This window comes from Rousettus aegyptiacus, unplaced genomic scaffold (genome assembly GCF_014176215.1).
Source record: "Rousettus aegyptiacus isolate mRouAeg1 unplaced genomic scaffold, mRouAeg1.p scaffold_m13_p_1, whole genome shotgun sequence".
In the NCBI taxonomy this organism is placed as follows: domain Eukaryota; kingdom Metazoa; phylum Chordata; class Mammalia; order Chiroptera; family Pteropodidae; genus Rousettus; species Rousettus aegyptiacus.
In genome coordinates, this window is record NW_023416284.1 from 161,070,152 (window position 1) to 161,086,009 (window position 15,858).

The following is a 15,858-nucleotide window of genomic DNA, read 5'->3' on the forward strand; positions in this document are numbered from 1 at the left end:
AAAGGAAAAGAGTCTATTCTTTACTTCCTGGTAAAGGAACTGCAAATGTTTTTTTTTTTAAGATTAGTGACCTCAAGATCCATTTGTTTTGTTCAGCATTGGTTACTGATGCTTGTCCCAGTGTACTTATTAATAGTACCTCTTTTGCTCTAAAAAGTATTCTAATTTGAATTACGAATGCATAGGTTAATTCTTTCTAACACTGGATGCTATTTTATTTCAACTCTAAGACAGAAGTTATAAAATTTTTCAAAATTTATAGGTAGAATATATGAAGAATAAACTCACCTTCCTCATAAGTTGGATTGTCATAATGGACTTCCAGGAGTACATAACAAGGATCCAACGGAGTGCCCAGGGATAATCCAACATGAGGTGGATAGGAAAAGCCCTAAATAAGAAAAATTTCATGAAACAGTGTCCAATGAAAGATCCTGAAAGCTCTACACCACTCAGAAACTGACCATTCTCAAAGACATTTCAATATTCTGAAACTTCATTAATCTATAGTTGATGAAATAAAATGTTTTAAGGAAAGAATTACTTCCTGTGGAAAGAAAAATAAGCCACCCTCATATCAAAAGTAGTGAATAGACAGAACTTTTACTTATAAGTATTAGAATTAAAAGGAAAAAACTTGATCAATTAATTGTGCTACATCTTAGTAATCATTAGCCCCACCTCTCCACCAATGGCCCAGCCAAAAATAACACTCCCGCAGGTGAGGAATGCATCTGGCATGTTAGGGTGGTAGCACTCGTGGCCATAGTCCAGGATGCTGTCGTTAAAATTGCTGCTGCACTGATAGAGCAGGATGTGATGGACTAGACTCTCGTGGCCTCTCTGTATCATTGGCTCAACCTAAATAAGCACAAATAAGAAGAATGTAATTAATTAAGTTACCCTATAACGTGCCACTAGAAGCATGAAATGAGCATAAATGATTATCAGTTTTACAAAAGAATACTTTTCTCGATTATGTAAAGGTTATATTGTTCAAGTATAATTTGTTCTGGAGATGATGACAATGAAGATGATAATAATGATGATGGTGATGATAACAATAACAAAGATGAGATAACCGTTTACTCCAAGAGTCATAGGACTTTACTAATATGTTGTTTGTTTTTAACTCACTTTTGTTTCCCTTATCATTCTACATAGCAGCAGGTTCAAAACTTGCTTGCTCTCTTCCAGGTTTTACTTTTCAATTTCTCCCTCCTCCCCCCCCCTTTTTTTTTCACATAGAAAAAAAAATAAGTCTATAAGTATAACCATCCAGTCTCCCTCTCTTCCATCTCAAAATGTTATCTTCACTGACTCGTACTGGAGGTGATAAATGATGTTTCATTTGCCTATCATCTATCTATCTATCTATCTATCTATCTATCTATCTATCCATCCATCCACCTATTTTCTGTCTGATGCTGAGCATAAAACTGAACACAAAGTAGGGCTCAATAATGAATATTTTTATTTTAGTAATTGAAATCAAATTCTAATAAGAATTTTACCATTAGAATTTGTGAAAGAGAAAAAACCATTGTAGTGATGTGCTCCTCCTGTGACACTGCTCAATCTAGGAGAGGGAAAGTAGAAACCAGTGTAAATAGAATAAGTAGTGAAGGCAGTCCTAACACTGAAAGCAGGATCCATGTGAACATGCTCCTGCCTTTGTTCTTTCTGTTAGTTCCCTTGGCCACTTCACTCCTGGAACTCAGAATAAACTAAGCGTGTCCTAACATCCCAAAGAGCCTTATATCCAGAGGAAATTCATGAGTCCTGTACTTAGCCCAGCTGGTCTATGGGTGTTGCCATCAATTACAATGTTCTTTGAATCTTCTATTCATCTGACAAAGAAGCTTTCATGTGTCCCTAAATTTCCAAGAGTTTAGGTGTCTTGGAACTCATCTATACTACTGCTTTTAGTCTTAACTATTTAAATGAAGGCGACGCATTTTAAAGCGTTAGCTTATTCTCTGATTCAGACATGAATATAAAGTGTTTTCAGCTATTTTCTCTTAAAGCTTTCCATTTTGATTTTCTACGTAGGTTTTCCTTTTTTTCTTTTAATAGAAAAATCTAAGCAGCGAAAGAGAGAAATGGTGCGTGATATGCAGAGATCTGAATAAGCAGCCCAGGGTTCAAGTTTTAAAATCCAGCTTTTTCATGTGTTGCCCAGTGAATCATGCCTTACTTACAATATGTACATTTTTAACATCACATTCACAGAAATGACATTGCACATGGCTTTGTTTGCACTCGTCTAGTCTCTAAAACATTGTGCACCCTGAAGGCAGAAACTATTTTCTATTTTGCTTGGAAATGACAGTTATTATTCAAGCATGGTTGCATAATACACAACAATTACATAAAAGAGTAAATCAAGATTTCTATTAGATTTTAGTTTCTACATCTAGTTTGAGCTTTCTTGTAAGACTTGATTTATTTGGGTACCTCAGTACTCCCAGGTGGACAGGGCACTGCTAATATGTCCACAGTAAAATATTTGAGCACCTATGAGATTTGCTAAGCGTCTTATAAGTTTAAGCGGGACCAATAGGCTGTACTTAGCTCTACAAGGTAGGCCCATGAAAGGAGCTGTTAGAGCAAATGACAGTTGGCTGTTGCCAAGGCAGCTGCAGAAACTAGTGGCCTTCACTGAGGCATAGCAAGAGAGAGCTGAGGGTGTATGCGGAGATGTGAGACTGGGTCATGCCTGCCAAAAAGAAGCTTCAAATAAACTTCTTAAAAGAACACATTAGGAGTAAGTTCTTTTTTTTTTTTTTCTTTTAAGATAGAAAGTACTGAAATTAACACCAAGCTTACAAGTTACCAATACATTCTAGGAATAATAATATTGTCTTTTCTTCAGCACCTACTGTCTGCTAGCCACTATATTAGTCATTTGACATATTTCAGTTAATATTTACAACAAATCTATAAGGTAAAGGTTAGTGTCTACATTTTACAGATAAGAAAACTGAGACTCAGTGTTTAAGCAACTAGCCTCAAGTACCACAGGTAGGAACTGGTAGATGGAGATTTGAAATCAGACTTGCCTGACTCCAACCAAAGTCAGTACTCCTAACTGCAACACATTATTGCAGGAAGACCTGCTGGAGACGCACCAAAGACCCTGGAAATTTCTTCCCGTGAGATGGAGGATGAAAGGCTTCACTAAGAGAAGTAGCTGATAGATGCCAGCAAGGAAGGTGATGACACCACCGAGCCAACGCCAGAAGGTACTTCTGGAGCCACTACCCAGAATCACCACACAACTGCGCCATCGAAGGAATAATGCCAGACTGGAGCCTTATGCCTGGAGGGAGGGTCTCCTGCTCTTCTTTCCATCTCAATCCAAGCGCTTCTTGACATTAGGGACAGGAGACAGACCCCATGGCCTTTCAATGTGTTCTTTCCCAAGAATGGCAAATAGCACGGTCTCTCCTTGAAACCTGGTGATACCTTCAAGGGAAATTAAATTGTAATCTGACCTCCAGATTACAAATTGAGGGGGCGCAGCCTAGAAAATGAGGATTTCCTAAGAAAAAAAAAATATGCTCATAATACAAGGAAGCTTTGTCTATGCAAACCTGGGCACTGCCTGAAGAAGAAGAGTGAGATGAGCAAGTGCTCCGTGAGACATCCTACTTGTTGGCTGAATGCAAGTCTTAAACATTGTTCTTTCTAGTATATTCAGTAATTGTCCACAGGAAAAAAAAAAAAGATGTTTCCTTTTGCATCACTTTGTTGTTTGAAACAATAGTGAAGATATACATTTTTGTATTAAAAGTTTCTCTGAGCCAAAGAGCCAAATAAGGCTGTAATGAATCAGTGCCATAAGTAACAGCACTTAAAAAGGTTACCCTATTTTAGTTACTTCACAGATGTCACATTTTATCACAATCGAAATGGGAATGCCGAAAATGGTTTCTATTAAAAAAATATTAAACTTATAGAAATTGTCCAAGAAGGTATAACAATATAAAGTATACAAATATAGATAACTTGGTATTTCTGAGACTGGAATAAACATGTGATTTAATTTTTGTTTTAGTCTGGCTATATGATTGCAGAAGAAATAAATTAAAAAATATATATATAAAGTGCTGATATGGAAGTGGGTGGAAGTGAAGCAAACCCCTGGCGACATATTAAACCACGTTATTGATCACTGTGTCCTTGTAAATAGGTAGGATTTACAGACCCAGAACAGACAATAGTCCTGCATATCCACCTTCATATGTAATAGACGTCAGGCAAGGATGGCTTGGCAGGTGTGGGTTATTTATTAGCCTTGGACATAATAAAGACTGGGAACCAAAATACAGATGAAAGAGAAGAACAAAGGCTGCTAGGCACAGCCAAGGTGGAAATTAAACTGTTTTAACCATAAAACTGAACTTGGGCAGTACAAAGCCCCTGTGACCCATCATCTCCTCTTACCCTGTTTATCCAGGTCAAAAACGTCTAGCACAGTCCCTGCAACAACACAGAGACTGCTTAACAACTGTTTGCTAACTAGAAATGAGTGAATACTTTCCCTTCCATGAAACCAATATCGATGAGGCTGTCATCGAGTTCACTGCCTCCTAATTTCTTGATTGTCTCTCAATACCATTGATTTACTCTGCACTGCACTTCAGCAAACCAACCCCACTGTTGCACTCTGTACTTTTAACCACCCAGTACTCCACTCCCTCCGAAAGCCTCTGTCCCTCATTCATGCTCTTTTTGTTCTTTAACATCTTTCCAGTCATTCAGCCCACCACTTTTTCCCAAGAGGTCACTTACTTACCAACCCCTCACTACTGTTCAGATGCTCACAACTGTGAATCAGTTCTGCAATCTGCCCCTTCTGATCCTCCTGTTGCGATACTGAAGATACTTTCATAACCATTCATATCAGACCTCAGAATTCATGATTCACACTTTTGCCTCCACATATCAATTTCTCTTTATTTTGTTCTGCATTCTGTTCGTCGGCTATGAATAAGTACAACTAGTTTGGTGCAGGGTATGGGTACTTTTCTCCCATGCAAACCTTTTAGAAACTGTACATACCTCCTAACTGGTTTTCAGTAAGTGACTCGATTGTTTTCATGAGAGAGGAATGAATGTCTGTCTACTATAGCTGCACAGGACAGTTGGGGGTAGAACTTGATAAAAGACTAAATGATTAAAAAATCTTAAGCATCAGCAACCTATTCCACATATTCAGTTTTTTTTTTAAATATACAAAAATTATACAAAATAATAAAATGACCTAAATAATCTCACTTGGTGTCACCCTATTCTAGTCAGGATAGAAAAAGACAGGGATAAGATTTAAAAAAAAAAAACTTATGTGTCTCAAAATTCCTTAGAATTTATAACCAAGGCACTATTTCAGAACAAGAGGTGAAGGTGGCTCCACGTCTACTTTACACGCAGAAGATCCTGGGTTCATGCCCCAGATGGAGCCACGGACCATAGCCCGGGGGGCGCCGGGCTCCAGGTGCACACCACGAGTGCTTGGGAGGAGATGCCCCATCTTCAGAGATGGCAACATCCGGAGGGGAGAAAAAATATTAGAGGAAATATATGTTATCTTTCTGTGATTGGAGTTGCAGGATCTTTGACAAAACTGCCTGCCTTCTGAAGGTCTTTCACCAGCACCTTTTGTGAAACAGATTCAGTTCAAAATAGTCTTCTCCTGAAAGCCACCGAGTATCGGTAAACTTAATCCACATTCTTTTGCAACCTTCAAATACCACATCACCTAAACAATAACACTTGCTGAAACATTACATATGTATATATATATATATATATATATATATATATATATATATTTGCTTAATTGCCCTGTACTATGTTGAACAATATCTCTCCAAAATTCATGTCCACCCAGAACCTCAGAATGTGACTGTATTTGGAAATAGGGTCTTTTTCAGATATAATTAGATAAGATGAGGTCACTCTGTCTTTGGGTGGGTCCTAAATCCAATGACTAGTGTCCTTATAGAAAAGAAAGAAGATGGAGATAACAGATTCAAACAAACAGAAAGAGAAGATGGCCATGTGAAGACAGAAGCAGATATTGGAGTCAAGCTGCCATAAGCCAAGGAAAGCCAGAAACTACCAGAAGCTAGAAGAGCCAAGCAAGGATTCTTTCCTAGAGCCTTCAGAGGGAACATGGCTCTGCTGACATCTTGATTTTGGAGTTCTGGCCTCCAGAGCTGTGAAAGAATAAGTTTCTGCTGTTTCAAGCTGCACAACCTGTGGTCATTTATTATGGTACTCTAGAAAGCTAATATATTACCCACTCACAGATTTTTTTTTTTTAATCAGAAACTAACAATTTGCAGATTAGTACATTTTATGTAGGTCCTAATTGTCCCTGCATTTGTTCATGACATGAATTTATCACAAATATACATGCTTCCCCTACTTGGTTGAGGTTAAATAGGTTTCATTATCTATATTAAGTATAGTGTATCTTGCTTTAGTTTTTATTTTGGGGGGTAAAAAAAGGGGAGGAAATGGTCACCCTCATTTATCTAAATATACTGAGCTCAGTGTGAAAAAAACAGGAGATATTACAGTTCTTAAGAACAATTTCCCTGCACTTATTTTTCCAAGTCTATCCGTTTAAGATGTTGCTTGTTGAAACATGAGTGGAACGTAGTTTCCCACAAACAACTTGCAATTCAATAAATTAAAAATTAAAACAAAAGGAGAAGTGATGGGTGGAATCTGTAATGAGCTAGAAATTTTGTAAATTCCCATCACTTTTCTTCCTGCCTGTTCTTGTTCCTGGCATTCTCTGCTTTATATACTCACCCGAGGCACAAGTTGCTATCCATGTAAAAGCCAGTAACCCTTCTTCAACAAAGATTATCCAAAGGGCAGCTGGCTCTTAAGGAGATGCTGCCTATGAGGACATTTCGGCCAGAACTAGCAGTGTATAGATGATTGTAAGATCATGCTAATATGCTCATGTAACTATGGTGGGGCAGGATATTTGCTTCTCGCTCTCCCTCTTTCCTTCCTTATCCTCATCTCTAATGGGGAAAGCTCTTTCAGCATAACAACACATCCAACTTGTAAGATGCAATCAAATGAGCAAGAGAATGGTGTCACTGTCCTACAGGTAATAGATTATGAAAAAAGTCAGGGCTTGAAGCAAAACCTGACTTGCTGATGTGGTGTCAAGGCACCATAGCTTGCATGGACTTGGCGGCTAATGCCAAGGTAGTGGTCAGGTGGGACAGAGATGAAGAAAGGAAATGAAAGAAAGAGAACTGAAGAAAAGGAGGCTTCTGGGAAATAATTCATCCACTACTGCATTACTGATTTCTCATGGGAACTACCATCTTAAGCATGACTGAGCCCTGACAGCCATTACTGACCAGTTCGGGGATAGGTGCCCAACGCATCAATCTTTTCTTGAGATTTTCAAAATATGGGGGGGGAAAAAAATCTATCACACTCTAGAAGCTGGAGATTATGGAAGAAGCCAGTGATGTAGTGAGATACAAGTCAGCACACAGAAAAATTCCAAAGACAAGACAATCCTGGCAGGGTTTGAATACCTAACTTAAGTTATTCCTGGATCCAACTTCATCTCTGACATTCTGTGGCTTAGTCAACCTTTCCTCTCATTTATAAGTCAATACATTCCTTTCTAGTTCCTAAGCTAGTTCAAACTGGGTTTCTGTTACTTGCAACCAAGAGTTCTGATTAATAATCAGACATGAGTAACTATATATTATTAACTCATCAATATATATGTGCATTTACGTATGTGCTATTTGAAATTATCTCTCCCCTCCCCCCTCCTTAGGAACCCTGCCAAATGAAACTGCTTTGCTTTTGTTTTACTCTTTCATCTTAATTGCATCTCAGTAAGTTAATAATAAAGTTACTTCAATAAATGCCCATGAAAAGCAGTATAGGAGAAAATCACTCCCTGTAATACATAGAAATGTCTTTCTCCCTTACTGATTCCTGAAATTCCATATAGGTACTTAGTATGAAGGCTGTTTTACTTGATGAATACACAAGTACCCTTGAAAGAGGTAAAACATTATGATTTACAGTCATTTATTTCAAATGTGAATTAATTAGGATTTTTGCCAAACACCTCAAAAATATAAACAAAACAGAAAATTACATTTAAGAAAGTTTAGAACACAGCATGCTTAATGTATATATTATTCTTTGAATTCTTAATAGATTATTCATGAACTTTAAGGTAGCTTCTGGATCTATATTAATATATATATTAATTTTCATTTTACTGAGATATTCGATAAAGTAGAGATACCTAGCTACTCCAAGAAATTTTAAATTAATGCTCATACAGCCAGTACGGAGTAATGGAATGATCTGGTGGTCAGGAGACCAAGTTCGCTTCTTGGCTGTGCCACTAACCAGCTATGTGACAAGACCTCATCGCATTAGCTCTTACTCTCCATCAGGCTCTATGGCTCTAATCTACATACAGACTGGATGATTATCGTATACATATACATATGTCTAATCCTCAAAACAAATTTACGTGCTTAGGTATTAGAATTATCATACATTTTATAGTTGCAAAAAATAAAACACACATAAGTTAAGAAACTTGACCCAAGTGTGTCAGAGCCCAGAATTGACCTCTGAGGGCACTGGATCAGGAGTCAGTGGTCCTAAACACCATACTGATACTCTCGTACTTTTATTGACAGGGGCATAAAGGAGACAGTGCCAGTGCTTCATCAAGATCACTTCAGGTCCCTTTATCATTTTCTGTGTACTATCACCCAGGTTTTAGGTGCCTTATTTCTAATCACTTGTACCTGTGACTTTCCTCAGTGGCCTGCTCTTGGGCTCACTTTTTAAAAACGAGAAGTGCTAGAAAATGTATGTTCCTCTGGGAAGATAAAAGGTAAGGAAGTATTAATGTCCAGCAATCTTGCGTCAAATGAGATAAATCCTAAACATATTTTATGTTCTCCGTGGATGATCTGCACTGAATATTTTTGTTCTCCCAAAATTTATGCTGAAATCCTAACCCACAAGGTGATAGAATTAGAAATTGAGGCCTTTGGGAAGTGATTACGTCATGAGACCAGATCCATCATGAATGGGATTGGTGTCCTTATAAAAGAGACCCCAGATAGCTCCCTCACCCCTTCTACCATAGGAGGACCCAGTGAGAAGACAGCCTTCTATGAGGACGCAGTCCTCACTTGACCCCAAATCTACAAGTGCCTTTATCTTAGATTTCTCCATTTCCAGAACATGAGAAATATGTTTCCGTTGTTTATAAGCCACCCAGTCTTCGCTATTCAATTATAGCAGCCTGAACAGACAGAAACAGTAGAATCAGACTGAAGCTGGAACTACCATACTGTCACACCCTTGCTCACTTCTTCCTTCTCTGGCCTTACTCTCCCCTCTAGTGTTTTCTCCTGGTACTTCCTTAATCAATCATTTGCACATGAATTCTTGTCTCTAGGGACTGAATCTGGGAATCCAACCTGAGATAAGTGACATGATGACAAAGCATTTTTTGGACCACATTATTTTGAGTTTCAATCTTGTTCCATTACATGTATGTATGTATATAATTTAAATATATTTGACATAAAACTGTGTCAATTTAATATGTAGAGGTTGGTTTGATATTTACATATTATAATTACCGTTGTTATAATCATCAGACTTGCTAAGAGACTTATCTTAATCCAATTACAACAAAGAAATGATAATTGCATGACATTCTATTTCTCTTTCCTATTTGTTTTACTTCTCTTTATATCAGTTTCCTTTTCAGTAACTATGATTATGAGGCTTACTGACAAGATGACTTGAGAATTAAGTGGCTGGAGCATGTAAAGGAACAGATACCTAGTAGGTGCTCAACGAATGATACAAATATTATTGTAAGTTGGATTCTGGGTTTATTAATACATTTTTAACATTGTATGCACATAGATAACCGGGAAGTCTATACAAGTAATCTATTCACAAGTTCCAGTGTTTCCGAATCTAGTTTTAAGGTATGTATGTTACAAAAAAATCGAGACAAAAAATATTGCCATGATCAAATCTTCTATTGTAAAATATGTAATCATATCAAATATATATATGTGTGCTATATCAATTTATTTAGGATTTGATTTTTAAACTTGCATGTATAAGACAGACATGCATTTTCTCTAGAGATCTTTTTCTGAAATGTGACTTCCTTTTCTCCAAAAGAAATTAAGCTGCAATGACACTTCTCGTGTTTATATATACTTCTGAATATAAACTTTCCTTAGCATTTGGATTTGAAATTTTCTCTCTCAAGAGATATCATTTGTTCATTCATTCATGTACTCAACTAACCAAAAATTGTTTAAAAAAAAAAAAGAAAAAAAAAGAAAATCTATTTCTACCTAGAATATGCTCTTTGTTGTCAAGGAAGGAAATAAAGGTGTATTGACTATGAACCTGACAGTCATACAGTTCATATTCTAGAACAGTAGGAAAGCTAAGGCCAGAGAATGATAATTTTGGGTGGCCTTCCAGCATCAACTCTCCTAGAAGACCTTTGTCAACAGGAATCCGAATTTCTTAGCCATACCATTTGACTAAGAATGATTCCCACTTCCCTTGAGTTGCTTAAACCCATCTATGTAATTTCATCCTTGACATGAACTTAAATTGGTGCAAACATAGGACCTTTACATGGTGGCTAACAGAAGAGCTGTTCTCTCCTGTCCCAGGGATGTGGAAGACAGTTGGGGCTGCCATTTCTCTACCATGAAGGAACAATCTAAGTATGAAAACAATGCAATGTTAAGGACAAAGCTGAAAATGAAGCAGCAGCTCTTGAAATCTGTAAACCTCTGGACTAAGGGATTTGCTTGAAACAAACCCAAGCGATACCCAGTTGAAATAAAAATGAGTTTGATTCTGATAGTAATTACCAACAATTTTTTTTAGTCATCCTTTGTTTCTTTCCCTTCATTAGATAAACAACGAAAACTGAGATGACTATTCAAATTTAGATTGTTAGAAGCTTTGTTAGTTCAGATTTCTAAAAAAGAAGTGTTCCCAAAATAACAAATAGCTGAGTTCTATAATGTGTCTGAAAACTGATTTTTTTTTTTCATGAGAACACTGAATATTTAGAATATGCCAAAGAAATATGACTCATTCTATTTCATATTTCCCATTTCAAAATGTCCTCACATTATTTTCCGGTTATAGCAATCATCTAGTCCACACCTCCTATGCAACCACCCTGAGTTAAACCAACAGCCACCTACTTTATCTTCTTGGATGTTTAGGTGCTTGCCTTCTGGACAACACTCCATATCCCAGCCAGACAATCTTCCCAGATCAGCACTTTTCATCTCATTAATCTGACCGATAATATTCCATGACTCTACACCACCCATCCTGTAGTTGATCAAGTCCACATTTATTTCTCTGAGATTCAGGGCACTCTGTCATTGGTTGCATATGACCCATACAGTCCCATGTGTATGAATTCTGTCACAGGGATCCCTTTCCCTTATACATCATGTTCAGTCTTACCTCCATAATTTCATTCATACTGTTTTCTCCATCCAATACGTCTCCTTATTCAATTTTGCTTATTAAAATCTTACTCATTCTTGAAAGCCCAGGTTCTGTTTTTGCTGGATGCCTTCTCTGATTGTTTTGGCTCACATTTGCCACATTTCTCTGAACTTCTTTCAGGAGGCAGTACTGTGTGGTAGCTTAAAGCCAAAGACTCACTTTGGAATCCAATGTCTGGCTCTTACTAGCTGTGTGACCTGAGGCAAATTACTTAACCTTACTGAAATTAAGTCTTCTTATTTATAAGATTAAAATATAAATTGATTTTTAACCCAATATAAAAAATAAAGGAGAACATGTGTCTAGCACATAATAATTTGTAGTAAGCAGTTGAAAACGATACTAATTTCTATACAACTTAGAATATATATCATTTTTTTATTGAATGCAGTTATTTTATATGTGAATTTTTTTCTCCTTGATTGGAGTAGTACCTCATTGTTTCATCACTTGCTGACAATTCATTACATGAGGCAGACTTCTTCAACACCTTTATTATTTGTGTGTTGTAATTAGAAAAATATAAAATCAAGACTAGATGTTGCTAGTTATCCTTTGCTTATATCTTGAAAAGTGTAAGCTGTTTTTAAATGAAAAATTGAATTGTTTTTTAGGTTAACATGCATGTCAAATTCTGATGACTCGTGAAATTGAAAGAGTGTACCATTCAAAATTATATAAATTAGGTATGATTTTGCTATTTTATACTGCAGAAAAATGGTTCAGTAAACTTTTCCAACAATTTTATTGGTTAACACATGCTCTTTGATGCAACAATGCGTACATCAAAGGCATGAGTATATCTGGATTTCTGCCAACCCTGTACAGGGTACAGATACGCACATGGGCCAACATGTTTTATGGAGAAGGAAAACGGTAGAAAAGGGGAACATCTTATAGGATTATAGTAGCATATCTCAGAATGAAGGGGAGACAGAACTGTGTGTACTAAAATGAATGGACACTCCAGATTTATTGTACGTGACCCATCCTCCTATCCTAGAGAAGTGAACTAAAAATTAATAAAGGAAAGAATTAGAAGCAACACTCAGCTGAGCAAAAAAAAAGTAAACATTAAATTACCAAAACAATGGAGAAAATATTTGCGACATTTGTGTCAAAAACAGAGCTAATACCCTTAATACAAAAAAGTTCTGATAAAAGAGACCGAAAACAAGGAAATTCACAGCAAAGAGATTATAGAGAAAAAGATGTTAAAAATATTCATAATTAAGTAAATGGAAATGAAAAAATGAACTTTTTTCACACATCAGATTGATAATATTTTAAAAGTTTGTTTTCACACAATGTCGAAGAGTGTTATGGACTAAATGTTATATCCTCCCAAAATTCGTATATTAAAGCCCCAACCATCTACAAGCCAAGAGAAGAGACTTCAGAATGAAACCTTACTTGCCGATACCTTGATCTGGGGCTTCCCAGACTCCAGAACTGTAAGAAATAGATTTCTATTGTTTAAGCTACCCAGTCTTTGGTGTTTTGTTATGGCAGCCTAAGCAAACTAATACAGAAAGAATGTCCTGGCATAAAACTAGAACTAATTTAATGTTACTAATTAATTTTTTTTAATTCAGATAATGGACTACCATGCAGTTATAAAAGAATGAGACAGATATATACACACTAAAGTAGAACATTTTCCAAGAGATATTGCTAAAGGTAAAAAAGCAAGTGCCAAAATATATCGCGTAATCCTATTAGGGTCTAAGAATAAAAACAAGAGAAGGGGAGTGAAAGAGAGAGAAACAGACAAAGATATGTGATTGCACATGTATAGAAAATTTCAGAAAAATATAAGAAAATACTAATGATGGCTTATGGGAAGTGGAACTTGAGGCAGAAGTTAGAGCTTTTTGCTTTTCACAGTATGGCCTTTTGTATTTGATATTTTGACAGTGAAAAAAACACCAATTTTATGATATATTTTTTAAATCTTGGTCTCATCACTTATTAGCTGAATTGCCCCTGACAAGTTAATTAACTATATGAATCTCCATTTCCTACAACATAAGTTGATCATGAGAATTTCATGAGATATTGGAAAGCCCCACACAGTGCATGGTGTATACAAAGTATTCATCAAATATTACTTCTCATATTTCCCAGCCACTATATATATTACATATGTATTGTATTTATGTTACACTATTATACTTAATTTTATAATACAGAGTCTCCAAAATCTTTGGAAATGTGTACTTCCCTACACAGTGCAACATATTTTCTTTCATAATACTTTAAACTGAAATGTGTTATTTAGAGCAATAATCAACCAAGATATATTTGGGGCTGGGTTTCCAGAACAACATATTGTTACTCTGAAAACTCAATTATATCCTCTGAGTTTTTAGGCCCTTAGGATAATTAAGAGTTTTCTTCTCCAGACCTGCTGTCAAGACTTCACAGTCCAATGGTAGATGTCACCACATGTGGCTTTACCCTTGAGCAGGGACAGCTCCTGCTGGGAGGGTCCCAGCAAAGACACCCAGACCTTCCCTTGAGTCTGCGTCAAACATTTTCTGTCCGTCTGGATTGTTTTTTGCTTTTCAGTCTCCTTTGAAGTTACAGTTGTTAGTCTGCTTTTTTGTTGTTGTTGTTGTGTGGGGTTCTTCCCTCTTTTTTATGGTTTAAAGGCCTAATAATTCCATCCGTGAAAGGACAGAATACAATTACTAACAGATGATCCTCAAGATAAAACACTACAGACCCAAATTAGGGGAAAGAAAAAAGTTGTTCATTTAGACAAATATCACTTACATATAAAAATAATCAATTAAATTCTACATATTTTAAAACTAACTTTTTAAAACTTGTCTCACATCCCAAAACTTCTAATACACTCTGTGTTCATATATAATTTATTATAATTTTGCAGTTTTAAATAAAGCATGTTTTTAGCACTTATCATAATTTAAGGATTGCATTTCCTGAAAAAATTTAATAAATAGGTCATCTTTTCTTCTTCTGAGAGTAGGAAAATAATCATTGTATGGCATTTTTTATTTCTTCAGGCAAAGTTTAAAGGTTAGATCTAATCGTAAGCAATACAAATTAATAGCACTGCCTCATGCAAAATTCTATTGGCTTTTATCCAGAGGTCTAGAATTCTTTGCTCTTTAAATTTAAAATATATTCTTGTTTATCCTGTAATGAAAATAGAAGAAACTGACATTAAGCGTTTTTCCCTAAGACTCAAAATAGCATTGCTTTAGAGCTGGTAATAATTGTAGGTCTTCAAATCATAATTTACTTCATTGAATTTTAGCCCCTTCTATGAAGTATCTACAAGTTGCACAGTAGAACTGTTCAGTTTAGCCCTTAAATTAGATACATAACCACAATGCCAAATGTTCAAAGTTCTTTTGTCCCAGGAATAAGATAGATTTTCTGAAAATTCTTTATAACTCACCATCATTGGGTTGAGTCTAGAATTAAGTCATTCACCCAACACTCACTCATTAAGCACCACTGTCAGGAACTGTGCCCAGGGCTGAAGACCCGAAGATAAGCAGGGCACAATTGTCAGGGGGCTTAAGTTCTACGGTCAGGTAGAAAGATGAGTCCCTTGGAAAATACATAGATGTTATGGTATCAATAATGGCTAAGTATCACTGCTTTATTTTACAGACAGGGAAATTGAAGCACAATTAAATAAAGTTGAACATTCACACAGCTGCTGAGTAGCAGGCCTGAATTTGTATCCAAGGCTGACTGGCTTAAGTACCATTCTTTGGGTGATCGTGCTTGTCTCTCTTTCTTATCTACACAGGCTGCAGTGGGAGTGTGAAGGGGGTGGAGGGGCTATGGTTAGAAAAAAACTGAAATAAGTCTCAAAATAATTTTGTACATTAGTATCATGTTCTGTTTCAAAAAGCCATCGGATTTTTTTGTGGAGTTTTGCTATCTGGTCGGAAAAGGGATGATAAAAACACGAAAAACACTATACTTGATTTCACAGAATTTGTGTCTAACTGTTGCTACAATTAAGAAACATCATTTTTTATACTTCGGGAAAGTTAAACAAATGAATGAATACCAGTGTATGGCTTTTGTAATTCTGGCTTCTCTCTGTTTCTCTCTTCTTATCTATGTGTTTAAACATGAGGCCTCCATAAAAAAGAAAGAAAGAAAGAAAGAAAGAAAGAAAGAAAGAAAGAAAGAAAAGAAAGAAAAGAAGAAAGAAAGAAAGAAGAAAGAAAGAAGAAAGAAAAGAAAGAAAGAAAGAAA

General features: G+C 36.2%; 1 protein-coding gene across 2 annotated transcripts in view; it reads right to left on the minus strand.

Annotated features, from left to right (window-relative positions):
* The window catches only part of MOXD1 (monooxygenase DBH like 1), a 77,694-nt gene that overhangs the window by 20,172 nt on the left and 41,664 nt on the right, over nt 1-15,858 (minus strand). For both annotated transcript variants that reach the window (XM_036221828.1, XM_036221830.1), the window contains exons 5-6: nt 682-861; nt 289-391 (exon numbers count right to left, since the gene is read on the minus strand). In XM_036221828.1, the coding sequence (XP_036077721.1) occupies nt 289-391; nt 682-861 (283 nt within the window). The remainder of the gene's footprint in view (nt 1-288; nt 392-681; nt 862-15,858) is intronic.